At 40.2% G+C, this 17,858-nt stretch overlaps 1 protein-coding gene across 1 annotated transcript in view; it reads left to right on the top strand.

Annotated features, from left to right (window-relative positions):
* LOC133449557 (receptor-type tyrosine-protein phosphatase gamma-like) overlaps positions 1 to 17,858 on the top strand; it is a 448,089-nt gene that overhangs the window by 313,671 nt on the left and 116,560 nt on the right. The window contains exon 5 of the mRNA XM_061728722.1: positions 12,236 to 12,331. Within this exon, the coding sequence (XP_061584706.1) occupies positions 12,236 to 12,331 (96 nt within the window). The remainder of the gene's footprint in view (positions 1 to 12,235; positions 12,332 to 17,858) is intronic.

Raw genomic sequence — 17,858 nt, 5'->3', positions numbered from 1 at the left:
GAATGCAGCTTCTCAATGTCTAGTCTTGAGTCTGGGAACTGATAAAAAAACAGATCCAGATGACCTGAGGGGTCTGGAAGGTTCATACTGGGTCAAGAGGGCACTGATGTGTTCTGGTCCTGGACCATTCAGAGCGTTATAGACCAGCAACATAACTTTAAAGTCTGTCCTCTGACAGACAGGCAGCCGGTGTAAAGACCTCAGAGCTGGACTGATGTGTCCACTCATTTGGTCTCTGAGGACTGGAGCAGCAGAGTTCTGAATGAACTTTAATAAAAAGCAGGACTGATTCAAATATATTCTCAAGGTCAAAAACTACACTAATGTACAACATTACGATGAAGAGTCTAGCGTGCCCTTGGACCTCTGATCACCAGTGTTGTTGAGCCATGATGATGGCTGGTGTACAGTTGGAATGAGGACATCTGGATATATTTGAAAAGATTTGATGTAGAGTAATATTGTTAGCATCACAGTTTGACATAAGCTAAGCATGCAATGCTGAAATAACTAACTGTGACTGAAATAATGTGGGCGTGTTCCAGCTGGTTTCTGCACCTGCTTGCTCGGCTCATTTGCAGCACAGCACTAGACAGCATGAGGAAAAAGAGGCTCAAAAGCACTCTTCAGAAAATCTGTGTGAGATATTAGTATCCATGGTGGATCTAAAAATGTTTCAAACTGCTGCACTGTGATGGGAAGCTACTGGCTGGTATTTCCTATTCCATTTAAGTAGATCTTAAGAAGATCATACCAATATTCAAGCTTCCATTTGTGTCTAAAATTATTGAAAACATATAAAAAAAACAAGAAATTTCATAAAAATAACATTGCCTAAGTACTAAATAAATATAAAATGAATAAAAGTACACTATATTGTGACTATTTTGTTACAAAGCTTAACCTCATAAAGCTAACATGATAGTTGAGGCTAAGGCACAGGAAATCCTGAGCATGTTAGCTGAAAACGAAGACCAGTGGGAAGTGATATTTAATAAAGATGTATATACAAAGCAAAGAGAGCGTAAAACAGAGTGAGGAAACAGTCCAGGGCATCATGGGAGTGTTTTATGTCTAGTCCTGAAAATGAGAGAGGGTGTTGGAGTCTAGAACGCTAACAAGGAGCTGGTTCCATGAGGACCCTGGTAACTGAAGTCTCTGGCCCCTGTTCCCCCCTGGAGACTCTAGGAACCACACGCAAACATGCAGTCTGAGATCAAAGTGCTCCGTTGGGATAACATGGAACTATGAGTTCTTTAAGATAGAAATTAAGCCCTTAAGGGCTTTATGTGTAAGTAGAGGAACTGGATTCCTGTGAAGACCCTTCACTGGACTCACAATATTTGATAGTTCCTACTTTCTGCCATAACTTTTGAATGGTTTGATATAAAGAGTCGTGGGTGGTGTCATCGGACTCGGTTTTGAGTCCTTGAACATAATTGGTGCAAATTAGCCCCGCCCCTTCTTCTGATTGATCAATATTTGATAGTCCCTATTCTTTGCCATGACTTTTGAATGGGTTGTGATAAAGACATGTGGGTGGTGTCATCTGACATGGTTTTGAGTACTTGACCTTCATTGGCCTGAATTAGCACCGCCCCTTCATCTGATTGGTCGATATCTGATAGTTCCTACTTTCTGCCATAACTTTTGAATGGTTTGATATAGAGAGTCGTGGGTGGAGTCATCTGCTAAATGTCCAGGCCTGAAGAATCTACATGTGAGTCATACAAGCGCTTCCGCTGCTTATCTAAGTTTAGTAGTGGGACTTGACCATTCATCAAAGTATAGATTTCAATCATATTTGTTTGTAGTCCAGCTCATTCACCCACCTCATCTGGCTTGAGAGATAGATATAGCCGAGTATCATCTACAGAGCAATGGGCGTTTCTGTGCTGCTGCCTCACAAAAGTACCCAATGGAAGTATATGTAGTAATGATCATAGGCGCCGGAACCGTGGGTGCTTCGGGGCCCGAGCACCCACGGAGATGGCCGAGCACCCACGGGGAGAGCCGAGTAGGGGAGCCCCCATGTCAACAATCACTGATTGGCTAAAGCGGTTTTCAAATAAAGGGCGCACAGCCGCCGCCGGCTTTCCCAATTCAAGTGTATGTACTGCCGCTGCGCAAGAGCGCAGGGTCTGAGTGACGCAGAGCCTGCGCGCATACACCTGTGTACACATTTGTTGCAAGTTGCTTGGCGACTGAAAAAAAGTTTTTCCGGTCTGGCGCCGTTTTCCCACTCATTTGGACGTACAGTAGCTACAGCTCGGTTTGCAAAATGCATGTGTCCCTGATTCAAAGAAAAGCCCTGGCTTTAGTTCTTCTTCTGAGGAGGAGACGAGCAGCAGCAGCAAGGAGGGGATGGGTCCATGAAATCCTCATGAAGACAGGATTTGGGGGAATAAAGGCTCGTTCGGGAGCTCCATGATGGCCAGGTCAGGCTGAATCATATTTTATTAAAAAACCTTTCTGAACTATGTTGTTGTTTTTTAGCTCATGTCAGTCATTTTAGCGGACCTGTAGTGCTTCAGTTTGCAAAAGTATTGACACGTGGTCTTTTCATAACCATATATTGATCAATGATTCAATTGATCCCCAGATGAGGCATGGAAATGCTATATTTTATTTTAAATTAACATTTTATTGTTAAAAGAGCAAAAGTATATCACATTTCTACCACTTTTAAACACACCAGGTGTGTCCAAATTCTGGGAGATTTCTCTCCACTTTTGTCCCTTTTTATTGATGTCCCGATAGTCCTGCAGTCTCATCCCACAGCTCCTCACAGACTCACAGCCAAGATCATTCTTTCTTCCATGTTGATCGTCTCTGATCTACAAGCTGCAACTTTTTTTTCTCCCTCCACCTTCTCTCCTATTGGACACCGCCCAGATGCCGTCACAGAGCGCACGGTGAAATTAAAAAAAATTCAATTCTACTGTTGTAGATTAGAAACGATCAAGATGGAAGAAAGAATGATCTTGGTTATGAACTATAGAAAAATAGCCTCCTTTTTCCTCAGATGAACACCCGAATTTGTTTAGAATTTGATTATTATTTGTGTGTCTGTGTGTGTGCGTGCGGCGTTCATGTCCGTTACCGCTGTTAAATCTACGTTGCTGAATTGCTACACTACACTACATGACATTCAGCACCCACCAGCAAAAACATAATTCGGCGCCTATGGTAATGATCCAAGTATAGAAAACTGACGAACACACAGTGGCCATGAATAAGGAACGCTCCTCGTTCACATGAACAAACTGGAACGTATTGGATAAATACAACTTGAACCAGGCAAACAGCGTTCGTTTATCCAAAAATATGAACACGCCACTGTAGTAGAATGATCAATGATCAAATGCAGCACTGAGATCTAACAAGACAAGTGTAGACAAGTATCCGTTCTTGGGACAGAAGAGATGTTTGATGAAACTTGCTCAAATAAAAAATAAAATTTCAAAGATAATTTATTTATCCCTGGAGGGGAAATTAATTGTTGCAATAGTTATTAAAGTTTCTTCAAAGAGTCATTGTACAGGCTTATTGCTCTTGGCAAGAAGGACTTCCTGTTGCGATCTGTGCTTGCAGCAGATCTGAAGAACCCTTTGTTACGGAACCACTGTGTTGTGAAGAGGTTGCTCAGGGTTTTCCACGTTCGTCTTCAATTTATCCTCCCACAGTCAGCTCCAGAGGCTCCTGAACAGTCCCCAGAACAGAGCCAGCCTTCTTTATCAACTTGTACAGTTTCTTTAAGTCACTGGCTCTGATGCTGCTCACCAACATATGACTGCAGATGTGATTGCACTCTCCACAACAAACCTACGGAAGATATATAACATCTTTCTGCAAATGCTGAAGGACCAAAGCTTCCATAAGAAGTCAAGTCAGCTCTGTCCTTTCTTATAAACAGCATCAGTGTTGCATCTCCAGTCCATTCTGTTATCCCGGTAAACACTGAGGTATTTATACTCCTCCACCACCTCCACTTTTTCTACCATGATGGGAAAACTATTTTACTTAATCCTGGCTCTCCTAAAATCATCTGCTTTGTCTTGTTCACATTTAATATGCAAATGTTGTTCTCACACCATCAAAACGGTCCACCAGTTCATTGTACTCAGTCTCTTGTCCATCAATGATTCCCCCCACAACTGCAGAGTATTTCTGCAGATGACAGGACTCTGACTTGTACTGGCAGTGTGAGGTGTACAGTGTGAAGAGGACTGGTGCTCCTGTGCTGCTGACCACCTGGTCAGGGGTGAAGGATGGCCCAGCATCTCCTGATGTGGTGGGAGACAGCGATGGAGCAGCAGGGAGATCTTTGACTGAGGTGGAAGTTGAGACAGCTGAGGGGGCGACGGGAAAGCTGTGTGTCCAGCGATGATGGGGCATTAGTTTGGCTGGGGGCGGGAGAGGAGGATGCTGAACTTGTTTCTGAACTGAACCTGCTGAAGAATGTGTTCATAATGTTGAAGATATTGTTTTTTATATTCATATGTATTCTAAGTCCTGACTGAAACTCTTCAAACAATGATTTCTTTGCAAATGCTCAAATAGCTGATTGGCAACAGTTCTAATGTATTTGTTTATTTAGATGGACTATAGAAATAAAAGGGAGATTGGATATGGGTCCATAATTAACTAGCACTCCTGGATAAAGACTAAGGTCGCTCTAATTAAACCCTACTAATGGGTTTAATTACAGCGACCTTAAGTGCTTTAGGCACGCACCTTGACGATAAAGATACATTGATTTCATCCAATGAGGAAATGTTGATTTAAACGAACAGTTTACATGAACACAAGACAGGGAAATCTACACAAAACACGGACTGTGCTGTTGCTCAACATTATAAACAGGTTGGGTTGCCACTGTTCTTGAAGTTCTGTGGAATAAAGGTGCCGACATTGCTCCGATTTACAGAGAAGCAAACTGGATCATGGTCTCAATATTGACTTTGCTTTTGTTTTTTCTCACATTTTCATCATACCATAGTTGTTGAAAAGGTTTAATTTTAATCCAGTTTAGTTCCGTTTAGTACTTTCTTCATGTAATCTTAATCTAACCATATATTCCTTGAAGATGCCCGGAAGGTTTTACATTTAATGGATATAAGGTGTTTTGTATATTTTGAACTATTTAACACATTATTCAACACAACACACAGTTAGCCCTATATTTATACAACATTGAACGTGAAAAGTCTCTGTTTCATGAAAATGAAATGTCTCTGTCTGAGATCAGGTCTGTTTTCTGAGTTTCTCCCACCTGATGACGCCAGAAGCAAATTTTTCACAAACACATTGAAGATTAATCAAGCTAATTTTAATGCAGGCTTTCTCCTTACTTGTGTTTTAATGCACTGAAAAATAAGGGGATGTCTGCTTTTGTATATACACAGATATTATGTATATATATATATATATATATATATATATATATATATATATATATATATATATATATATATATATATACACACACATATTATGTATGTATGTATGTATGTGTGTGTGAATTTGGAGAGCGAGGGAAAGAGAGAGAGGCAGGCAGGCATTTTGTCGAGGTACTTTATCTCTTAGTCTTGCTAAGGGGTCACACAGACTCGCGCTATCAGGGCTTATTACACCCTTGGGGATGATGATATACGCCCCTTATCAATCTCTCGTTGTGATATCAAGTTTGGCTTCTGAACACTGGAACACTTAACACACCAAGTGTGTCTCTGTTAATGTAGATGCTGGGTATCAAATCATCCAAAGGTCCCACATCCTCAACATATAACCTCCCTCGCTGGGTTGCTGACATCGTAGCATTCAAACAGTGTGATACCATCTCTTGCTCGCGTTTTTTAGCCAACGTGTCTGACTGGAAGCTTGCCCAGTTACAAATACACTACATGCTGTGCTTTACATGTTGTGAGAGAGACACACTTATGTGGCATCACTTTCATGGAATGACATTATTGAGTCTGGTCATAGGTTTAGAAGATTGGCTTCGTCATTGTTCCTATAAAAGAGCGTCTGCTAAATGATTAATTATTTTTGTTTCACCTCATTCCTTGTTCCTGCAGTCAGTGGGCCATTAGCTGAAGTAGTGTGCAACATAATGTTGTTTCAAGAGTCTGTATACTAGTTTTCTCCAGACTAATGTGCTTTTGGTTTAACTAGTGAATGCACTGCCATGCTGTTGGGTATATAAATTAAATAATATAAAATGAAGTACCATGTAGCAATGCAGGTATATTTTTATATCTACTTAACAAATTGGAAGACTTAAATCAGACATTACGGTTCCCGCGTCATGAATTACAGCCCTCAATCATTGACTTTGCCACTGGAGCTGTAAATGGACTGTCCCTATTTTGGTACTTTTCAAGTATGACCACTCAAAGTACTTCACATTGCAAGCCATATTCAGTCACTGTCCAAAGCAAATGCTTTATTTTGTACTCTAAGTGAACTGGTCTATCACATATGTATTAATTTGCACATGGTCAGGGCCGGCGTTCAGTATGTTGCTTTGAGACGCTGATATTTGCAGCTGAGGCTGGATTTGCAATCTTCTGTCTCTATCTTTATTATGACCCACAGCTACCCTGAACTAAAGTATGAGTGCCTTTATTATTGGTTATGTTTGGTCAAAATGAATGGTCATGCCAGCATTAATGCAGAAAAGTACAGTTAGAATTTGAATCAAAATACTGCCTTCAAAAGCCTCTTTTCCAGGGACATCCATGCATTTTTCAACACGACAATGGAAAACTACACTTTGCACAAAGAATCATTCTCCTCTTTCTTTTATCTTTCTTTTTTTTTCATTAATATCATAAACCAGGTGAGAGCCCAGGATTTTCTAGAGTTTGTCTAAGGAACTGAAAGGTAACGATATCCAAGTTCCAGTCTCTTTGGAACTTATACTCTGCACCAGGGCTGGGCAATCCCGGTGTTCTGGGGCTGTTGTCCTGCATGTTTTACATGTCCCCCTGCTTCAGCATGCCCTGATACAAATGGCTCTGTGATTAACAAACTAACAGACCTGGATGACAAGCTGATTATAATCCACTTATTTGAATCATGCGTGTTGGTGCAAGGAAACATGGAAGACATGCAGTACAGTGGCCCTGGAGGACCTGAATATCCCAACCCAGCTCCACAGCCACAGGCTCCTCTGCATTCATGGGGCGGGTCATACAAATAGGTCAAGTCCACTTTTTGGCATTAATTAATATCAGTCTCCAAGAATCAGTGTGGTTGTAGTGGATTCTCTGATTGACAGTCATCAAACAGATTCTCTGCCGAACAGGTCTGACTAATGTTTATCCTTCAAATAGATCAAAACATGGTACACAGGGTACTTTACGCAACGGGTAATTTGCTGGAGAAAATACCAGACACACTCTCTCTCCCTCTCTCCCTCTCTCCTCTCTCTCTCTCTCTCTCTCTCTCTCTCTCTCTCTCTCTCTCTCTCTGTGTCTCTCTCTGTGTCTCTCTCTCTCTCTGTGTGTGGAGGTGTTTAAACATTGTTTCTGCTCCTCAGTACATCATACCTCCAGATCACTATGGCAACAAATGGTACCTGACTATCATGGACAATTTTGTGTGTGGAACTGTGTGTATTTTCTCATTTGTTTTGAATGAACAACCACCTGGAGCATTTCATATTATTATTATTATTGACTGTTTGCAAAAAGCATACAGAGTCAAGCTCCAAATATTGACCAAACTGTACTTTAACATAAAAGTCAAAATGGAGTTAGGAATTGCAACAGTATTGAGCTAACGATAGCTTATTTTTAATACAGAGTATTTCTGTATTTTAGAGGAAACACAAAAAAGCCCATTGCAGCAGGATTTATTAACCGAGCAACTCGTCAACCTGAAACACACAGCTAAATATAGTAAAGATTTTGTCATTATAGCCAAATGTTAGCAAATAATTCACCTGAGCACACGCACTTGACTGAGTTATTTTACCCTTGATATTGTTTCACACACACTACTTTGCAATAAAGGGTGATAGTGTGCTACACCCCAAAAATCCATGTATAAATGACTGACTTCATGCTTCCAATATTGAATAGGAGTTGGCCTTCCCGGTGCAATCACTGTGCAACTACTGCATGGAGAAACAGGAGTGCCACAAAAAGAATTTGCTGGGATAACGTCCGCAGAAAAAAATAGAAATGATCAAGTATTATTAAATAACATTGAAAAATAGTATTTATCTTTTTAACGTTCATCAGTCCATCCAGAATCTTCTGATTCCCAGACGTTCCTACACTCTCTCCTCCTCTGGTCCGACCAAAATGATGCCAAAGCTCAGATCAGCTTTTCCTTAGCAATGACAGACCTCTTTGGTCTTGCCAGTATCAGTCTGGTTGGCCAGTTTTTGACCAGGTTGACCACCCTGATAGCAAAACGTTGAAATATGGTGGGGAAAAAACATTGAATCCATGTTGAAGCATTCTCCGCGACAAAGAGAATACGTTGATTCAACATTGGTTACACGTTGGCATTAGAATTGGGTGATTGATTGATGGTTGATCCACCATCAATTGTCGACCTTAACCAAAAACCAACCTTTTTGACCATAATTCAACATTGATTTAACATCTTTTGCTATCTGGGCAAGTATGGATTCTGCCACTGGAATAATACCAACTGTAAACAACGTTTTAATTCACTAAGGCCTGAATTATGGTTCTGCGTCAAAGCAACGCAGAGCACACGCCGTCACCGTGACGCCGTCGTGAACCCTTCGGAATTCTCCGTCACTCCATTTGGTCGCGGTGCAGTATCCCCCGCGACCGCTAGTTAGCGATCTTTTCCTGAATGGTTTATCCGACTTTTTCCGGTCACATTAAATCAAAGAGATAAGGACAACTATTGTGCAAAATACCAAAACAAAAAAAATCACACATACACGAAGAACAGAGTGCTGAAAGTTCACGACTGCTTCAAACCGGAAACCGGAAATGCCCTCTCCCTCTGCGTGTGGTCTGCGTCGCCTCAACGCGTAGTTACAATTTTCGGGAGGTGCACTGACGCCGTCAGTGCACCTCGTCACTGACGCCGTCACTGACGCCGTCACTGACGCCGTCAGTGACGGCGTGTGGTCTGCGTCGACGCGTACCACACGCTGTAAACACGGCGTTGTTTTGACGCAGAACCATAACTCAAGCTTAAGTCTGTCCGGCATCCTTCCCTGCCATTTAATCCAGCTCTCCACCAAACGTTGGTCAGGAAATAAACTAAACTCCTCTCTTCACCCAAGCGTCTCAGACATACAGTATGCTCCACGATTCAAAGACAGCATCACGTCACTTGTTAACCGGGGAACCAGGGTATCTTGGTGTCCACAGCACTTATGAACAGCCGTATAAGGGAACGTCAGAAAACAGTGATTGACACAGAAGTCACACCAGAGCACTGCTCGGATCCAGACTGTCGACTGGAGGCTGATGCTTAGTGACAGTAAAGTAAAAAAAATAAATAAATAAATAGTAATAAAAATAATTTAAAAAATACATTATACTGAGAAGTTAGGGATAAATCTTCATGCGTGTGTCTGTGTGTGCGTGTTAAATAATATTTTCTTGTAAAATACAATCCATTCATTGCTGAAAGTGAAAGTAATACAACTACATGGTTAGATAGTTTGTCCTGAAGATGTTTGTTTTAGACATTTTCAGTTTTGTCCGAAGCCAAACTTTGATGTTACAGACTTCATGGATATATTACAGTTGAGTATCATTCCACCTGATAAAATTACCGAATTATATTACCTAATATAAGCATATAGCCCTTATTAAGTGAAAAATATCCATCTAATCACAGAAGCATGTGGAACACGATGACTAAATCTAATATGTGGAGGGGAGCTCATTTTCCACATGATCAAACTGGACTGTTTATTCCTGCAGTAGACAGTCGTGATCACTTTAATCTGAGAGTTAAAGCAGACACACAACAATGTTATCTGAAACCAAAAGGAGATGATTAGCAACTTTCACCAGTGCAGTTTTGGACTTATAATGTCACGTAAATCATAACTGAACATGATTATTTATGTGATAAATGGTCACAGAAGTCTTTCCAAGAATTTTAGAAAGTAAAACGATATGGGATATAGGTCCATAAACCTGGCTAACATTAAAGAGTGTGAGCCACATCTGTAAAATAACAAGTTCACTCCATCATTTAGCAGCTTGTAGAACCACGTTTAGAAATAATGACTTGAAGTAAGTGTTTTCTGCATAACTTCATCAGTCGCTCCCATTATGGAGGAACTTCGGCCACGTCCTTCTTCGGTTCATTGAAGTTTGTTCATGTTCAGCTCTCTTCAGGTCCCACATTTAGAGGGTTGGACATAAACATTTAGGAGGGCTGTGGCTCAGGAGAGTTGACCTGTGCAGACTTAGAAAGTGCTGTAAGAGTGTGTGTCTGGACGGCTGAATCTGGTCAGGTTAGAAACCGTCAATTTACAACACTTAAAGGAGCCGTCTGTAAGAAATGGTCAAAACTGGTACTGCAGTCACTTTCAAAATATTGTTGAGCGGCGTGTACCCTCCCCCTCCTCCCCCCGACCAGAGGTTGCCAGGTAGGCTGCAGAATGCAGCAGGAACGTAGGCTGCCATGGCTGCGATAATTAGAGCCGAGCTGGCAACCCGGATGCCGAAACAATACCGACTTGGTGATTGGGAGATAGGTGGAGGGTGGAGCTTCAGAAACAATACTGACTTGGTGATTGGGAGATAGGTGGAGGGTGAAGCTTCAGAAACAATACTGACTTGGTGATTGGGAGATAGGTGGAGGGTGGAGCTTCAGAAACAATACTGACTTGGTGATTGGGAGATAGGTGGAGGGTGGAGCTTCAGAAACAATACTGACTTGGTGATTGGGAGATAGGTGGAGGGTGGAGCTTCAGAAACAATACTGACTTGGTGATTGGGAGATAGGTGGAGGGTGGAGCTTCAGGCCAAAACAAAAAATGACAACATAAACATCAGTTGAGGGCTGCAACTCCTCTTTTTAAACTGGAATATCCTGGCTTGAGTGCTGTTGTCAGTGACATAAGTATTTGAAATGAACATGATTTTCAAATGTCTGTTGACATATCGGGGTCATTTTATGATTCGTTTTATTATTGCTCTTACATACAGCTCCTTTAAGATGGGTTAAGGCCTTTTAAGGATTTTTAATGAGTAATTGCACCATCCTTCTTTTTTTGTATTTTAGCCACATGTGTGTTTAGGATCACTGCCTGCTCTGATTGCACAATGTCAGATTGTTGCTGCCCTAGTGGACACTTCTTCCGGGAGCACCTATTATTTTACGAGCATCTTAATAATAATAATAATGACTTGGATTTATATAGCGCCCTTCAAGGCACCCAGAGCGCTTAACAGAAATCATTATTCATTCATACACATCCTAACTGGTGGTGGTAAACTACGTTTGTAGCCACAGCTGCCCTGGGGCAGATTGACGGAAGCGTGGCTGCCATATCGCGCCTAACGCCCCTCCGACCACCACCAACATTCATACACATTCACATTCATCTTTGCGTATTCTGGAGATTTTCTACCAGATTTGTTTCCTTGGCAGCAGATTTTGGATTTTTCTTTTCTTTTTATTTTTTTCTGGTGCTGAGGGGCTTGCAGGATTACCATTAGTTGCATCTTTTAACTTTTATCTATTATGTTGATTTATGCCATCGACGGGGGAGGGGTTTAGATGCAGAGGCAGCTGATTGACCTGTGAAAATTCCAACAGATATCCAAACGGAAAACCCCAATTCCCAATAAAATGAAGAAATGATACAGCAATAGAGCTGTGCCAAGATGAGGAGAGGAAGAGGGAATGTAAGATCACTAAACAGAATGGATATGCCTGGAGCAGGAATACTCATCAGGAATATTGAGAAGGCAGCATCACAGAGATGAGGCTGGAACATATTCCCTACTCCAAAGCATCTCTATGCGGCTACACATGTTTGAGCAGCTCCAATTTTAGTTTTACTGATTCTTTTTACTTTGGTCTGGGATGGTGCTGATGTGCTGCTAATGTTGCACCAAGATTCAAGAGTGTCACTATAAATGAGGCGATTTGCTGGATGCAAGGTTGATTTTTATGCCATGTGCACCAACTTAACATGTTTATTCAAATGAAGATCTTGATGTTTTTGGATTCTGCCTCCTGATTCTGTGTTTTCTGTCTTTCACAGATGCAGATCTACATGTACAACTCTGACGACTTTGATAGTCTGAATGCGGCGCTCAGAGAGCAGAGGATCATCGCAGCCATGGCTGTTTTTTTTCAGGTAGGAACATTTTTTATTACAAGTCTGTCTTTAAGTATAAGTACTTATTTTACTATTCAGTTATGTATTGATTGATTTAAATGGTTCTGGACTTTAAACTTCACAGTTCAAGGTTTTTGTAAAAGAAACATCTCTCTTTATTGGCTCATCCTTTCATCAGGACTTTTTTTGCAAAAATGAAAACACTTGGCTCTTTGAAACTATTTGGATATCAGCCTGTCCATCTAACCAGGCGTAGCAAGAGAAATGTGAGCTCTGTGGTGTTTATAGTGACTCATACTGCAGCCGTTCAGTCTTTATGCTTTAAATGTTATTTACTGAAGGCCACATTTCAAAGTTTTTAGATGGCAGGGACGCTTCACAAATATGAAGGCTGAACAAACATCACACCCTCTTTTACATTCCACCGACATCTGCCATCAGCTGGCTCAGTTCTGCTCTAAATGACGAGTCTGCTGTAGCTGTGGATGTTTCTACACTCTGATCAGAAATTATGCAAATAAAACATCCAGGTAGACACTCAATTTTCAGCTGAGTGCGCTGTGCTCGGCAGATGGACTCAACTCACCTCTTATTTACTCACTTTTTAATCCATTAACAGATGTTTGCCAACCATAGCATCTCACATGGGAACTCTGAAACCGAGCGTCGATCTGCAGACAGAAAAAGACACGGCGCATCGATTTATTTATTTATTTTTTTTTGCAGCTTGCACGCGGACTAGCCGATCGCGCTCAGCCCTGCTGCGTAGGGCCAACTCCTGTGGTCTTTGGAAAAATAAGAATCCGCAAAGTCAGGCAGGACGGTGTTTTACACCGCCACAGGAACTTTGATATAAAGTATGTGTGTGAGTTTGTCTTATGTTTATTGTCTGTTTAGGGTTGCGAGTGACCAGGTTTCTTGATATTCAGCAACGCTGCAGAACAAAGGGGGGAAAACGGTGTATCAACATGAAATATTTTCACTGTCAAAGGAAACGCTGAAGGATGAGCCGTAGGCAGCCTGAAGGAAACACACACACATGCAGATATCTGAGGTGGGACCAGGTGATTGTGCTTCTCTCTGCTGGTTCAGCCAGGACTGCAAAGATCTCTGCAGCTGCTTGCAGTTCAAGTCACTCCCACATAGAGGTGTAACAATACATCGTGCCACGAAATTTCGCGATACAAAAACGTCACGAAACGTGTCGTGGAGGTGACAGAGTGTATCGCGATATTGGAATATTAATATTAATCTATTGTGTTGACTAGTAACACGCATCCGACCGCGCCTCGACCTGCGGACCAAAATCTTACTCTGCTCAGAAGAAACTAGTCCCATTTTGCAGTCCCGTTTTGAGCTCTGAACCTTTACTTATGTAAGGCTGGTGTAGAGTTAAGCCTTACCTTATTAAATTAAACCTTTTTCAGGTCGTGAGTAGGATAAACACGGGGACAACTTCTGCTGAGTTCCAGTGTACTTTACTGTCCGCTCAACAGTGTAGGATTTTAGATCATCAACACAACACCTAGTGCCGTACTGTGGCGTATCACTCCGCCCAATCTAAAACAGACTAATCACTACAGATAAACTGACTAGTGTCATTATAGTCCCTGATTTACATCAGAATATAAATAATATATTTATAAAATAATGAACCCTGAATTACCAAAATAATCTTCTTAACAAAAATAAATCTCCTCTTACACTTAAGGTGAGCATGAATCAATCTTTTTTATGATGTAAAATTGTATATATTTATTTACTTTTATTTATTTATTTAATTTTAGTTGTTAAATTTCTGGAAAATAAAAAAGTCAAATCATACATGAGAGAAACTATTCAGTTTGTGGCAAAATATTTTTACTTGTATGAAACTGAAGATGCATAATGCAAACCTGACATTTACTTTTAGTTCAGTTTGTGGAAAATGGTTGTCCTGGCTTTCTCTTTAAAACTTAAACAGTTATAAAGCATTACAAACTGTAACAATAGGGCAAACGCACAGCATTGTTTTGTATTTTGTGTCTTTCAAATAAAAGACATTTTTTTCCAGTCACATGTTCCTCATTCAAGGTTGTTAAAAAAATACTGCTATAATATCGTATCGTTATCGTTATTGTGACCTCAATATCGTGTATCGTACAGTATCGTGAGATTAGTGTATCGTTACACCCCTACTCCCACATGACAAGAAGTACCGTCCCTGGTGTCACAGATCAAGCCTGGGTCCAGTCACGATTCGCCACTGTGGAACTGTATGAGGAGAAGTTAGGTGCAGTGTTAGTTACCCCTGGAAACATGTGGAATGGATGAGGAGATGCAAGGAGACAAAAAAATATTTTCTATAAAATTCTATAAAAGACTGACATTTATTGGTGTTAGAAATAAGCTGCATCTAGGATTCCAAAGATGTCACTCACAGTAAATATGTTATGCTCCTTTTCAGCCACCTCTGGTACCTCCATGGAAGCTTTGCACCCAGCATAACTCCAGGGCCTTTAGTCACGTCTGAGCAACAAAGACCGAGAATCACAAGCAGGAGCTTTTCTGAAAATGAGCAGATTTGGTCAAATTACTGGAGACTTGCTGATAGTCAAAGATAATTGATGTGAACAAGTTGCTGGTCAGAAACACATCAACGCGTTATCATCGTGTCGTTTCCAGGATTTTCTGGGAACGACTTCAACACATCAAAATCCTTCCATGAATGTTTAAGACATAATTTGGAGAAGGAAGAGAAGATTGCAGCTGGACGTGTCTGTCCCCTCAGCACTGTGCTCATCGCCTGTTATTGCTGGTTTTGCAGCTTGTGATCTGTCTTTGACTGTCTCTTCCTCGCTCTCTCTCTCTAACGGCTACATTAATAGGTGTCACTGTCATATAATATCTGCTGCCAAGAAACAGAGAAGCTAATGATGCTCTCATCAAACCGCTTTGGACTCCAGAGTGCCAACAATTCAGGCTGTTTTAGTGTGATAATTATCTATTATTATTTACTAATATTGAGCCCATTTTTCTAGCGTGACATAGAGCACATAAACGTGAGACTGTGCAACGGCGGTAAACACAATATTTGTGCAAAGCAGCACAGACAGTTCAGAATCATGAGCTGCTAGTGCTGGAAAACAGCTCTCTGACACGTTTACTGGAGAAATCCAACACCTTTGCCGTGTTGTCGGCCTGTAAAATCAAAGTGCATGCACTGAAAAAGCACTTTTTGTTTGAGACTTCTTTGAAACCAGATCGAAATACAAAGACGTGCCTCATAGTGCCTTCCACTTCTATATTCTGAATCTGATTCTCGCTTGAAGACGAATGAAAAGATTCAAAGTATTGAAGTCAATTACAGGAAATGCTGAAAATCTACCTTGGACATTGTGTTGATATGATGAAAATGTGCGTTTGGTGTTATGTGAGCCTCAAGCCCCACCCATCACAAATCCTCACGTACTTTGACCAATTTTTAAATGGTTGCTCGTATTCAGGTGAAAGCTCTCCTTGTGATTCTCATTCTTAGTCGCTCCAAAATAATTAAAGGCTTTCAGAGATGTGCTAGGCACAAAGCTGCTCCAGAGGTGCCACAAATTAAATTAGAGGGCTGAAAACGAGCATTTTATTTCCACTTCAAGCAACTGGGACAATAAAGTATAATGAATTCAACTTAATAATTAATATCTGTCACTTAAAAAGACATGCTTATAAAAATACTAAGTTACATCTCTAAAATATATGTGTGAAACTTATCTTGAACTAAACTTTAATTTAATAATTACTTCTGTTATCATCCCTACAGGTTTAAATAAGGTTGATTGAAGGAGACACCCTTTTCTTAAAAGCTTACACAATTTCTTGAGGTCTTAATGAAATAAAATGCTTTGGTCTGAATATTTTCTTTCAGGCACAGTCTTTTTTACGGCCTTTAAAATCTATCTCATTAGGATTTATAATTAAACAAGAAAATGAAAAAAACAGCACAGATTTGACTGGTAAAAATCCAATATCAGATGAAACCTATTTTTTATCATATTAATTAAAATAACCTTCATAAATGAACTCTGAATTTAAGGGAAACAATATAAGAAGAGTGTGAAGCTGGAGTTCCAGACACATTCAATCACAACAATTTTCAAGACATCTATCATCTATTGGGACATCTCAATAGACTCAGTCTCCTTCTGAATTCTTGCTGATTGAAAAATACGCCATTAATGAATCAATTAATATGTATATATACAGTATATACTTCAGACATCAGTTGATCCTTTTTATTAATAATGCTGCATACATTAAGTGACAGTTGGAGTCTAAGAATGTTATTATGTCTGTGCTTTTCCTGATGCCTCACTGTGTCCTTGGAGTTTCCTTGCTGTGTAAACAACAGTTTAGCATATTTCCGTAAATTCAAAGGAAATGTAAGCGACAACTATGAATTCACCTCCGTTAATGAGACTCTATCTGCACCTTCCACTCCTATAGAGGTTACAGTATGTTGGTAATGCAGCTTTGTAGGTTTACAGTCTCATGAACTGTCAATGTGAAGTACTATCATCACTGAAATGGAGCCTTGTTGTTATTTCAAGCTTGTGCAGTCACTGCAGATCAGAAGTCCCTTGCCTCGTCCTGTACGCTCGTCCTAGACTTGCCTAATTAGCATGTGTTTTACTTGAAGGAACATGCGTTCACTTTGCCTGCGTTGTCCTCAGCAAGTCCATCATTGGCCGATTCAGTTCCACTACTAATGCTACTGCATTAGTAAGGGATGGTATATATGGAAATGTTGAAATATTTTTCTAAATCCCAAAGGAGCCGTTAGCCCTTCTTGAATGACCCTACATCAGATGAAATGAGAAGATAAGAAGATTTGAAAAATTAGAAAAAACATCCATCAGTTTTTTCATTTCCTGCTACTTCAGACAATATAAACCCAAGATTTTTAATGTCTTTTCCCACATTGACTAATTTACCTTTGGTAATATACCTCCATGTTTTAAAAAATACTCTCTTATTTTCACTTTCATTTGTTTTCTCCCTCAGAAAATTCAGTTTTTTATACACTTGTGTCACCAGATTATTCCATTTGACTGTTGTTTTCTTTTCAAAAAATTATAATCTCTTAGAGATAGCACTTTGCTAGAATAATACAAACCTGGACTGCCCCATCTAGCTATGCTTTTTGTAAATTAGATGAAAATAATATAAAATATGCAGTCATCTTTTTAGAAAAATAAAAAGGAACAATGCTGAATCAGTTCATGCTTTTCCTTAGATACAAATGAAATCACCTTTTTCAAATAAGAATAAAACCTCAAAAAAAAAAAAAAAAAACCTTTGCTGAGAAAATGTCCCAGAAGTAGTGACTGCAATGAGCCTGTTTCCCACTGCATATCTCTTCAAAATAGCAACATCACAGACACAAACACACAAGAGCTCTGAATCTAAGCTTTTAAACAAAAATAATAACAATATTTCAAACACTTCAACAAAACAGTGCAGGTAGAAAAAGCAAGTCATTATTTCTACTGCACTCACAAGAAACATCAAATCT

The sequence above is a fragment of the Cololabis saira genome, chromosome 8 (assembly GCF_033807715.1).
Source record: "Cololabis saira isolate AMF1-May2022 chromosome 8, fColSai1.1, whole genome shotgun sequence".
Lineage (NCBI taxonomy): Eukaryota > Metazoa > Chordata > Actinopteri > Beloniformes > Belonidae > Cololabis > Cololabis saira.
The sequence above is the reverse complement of the archived record's forward strand: the minus strand, read 5'-3'. Positions and strand labels throughout refer to the sequence as shown.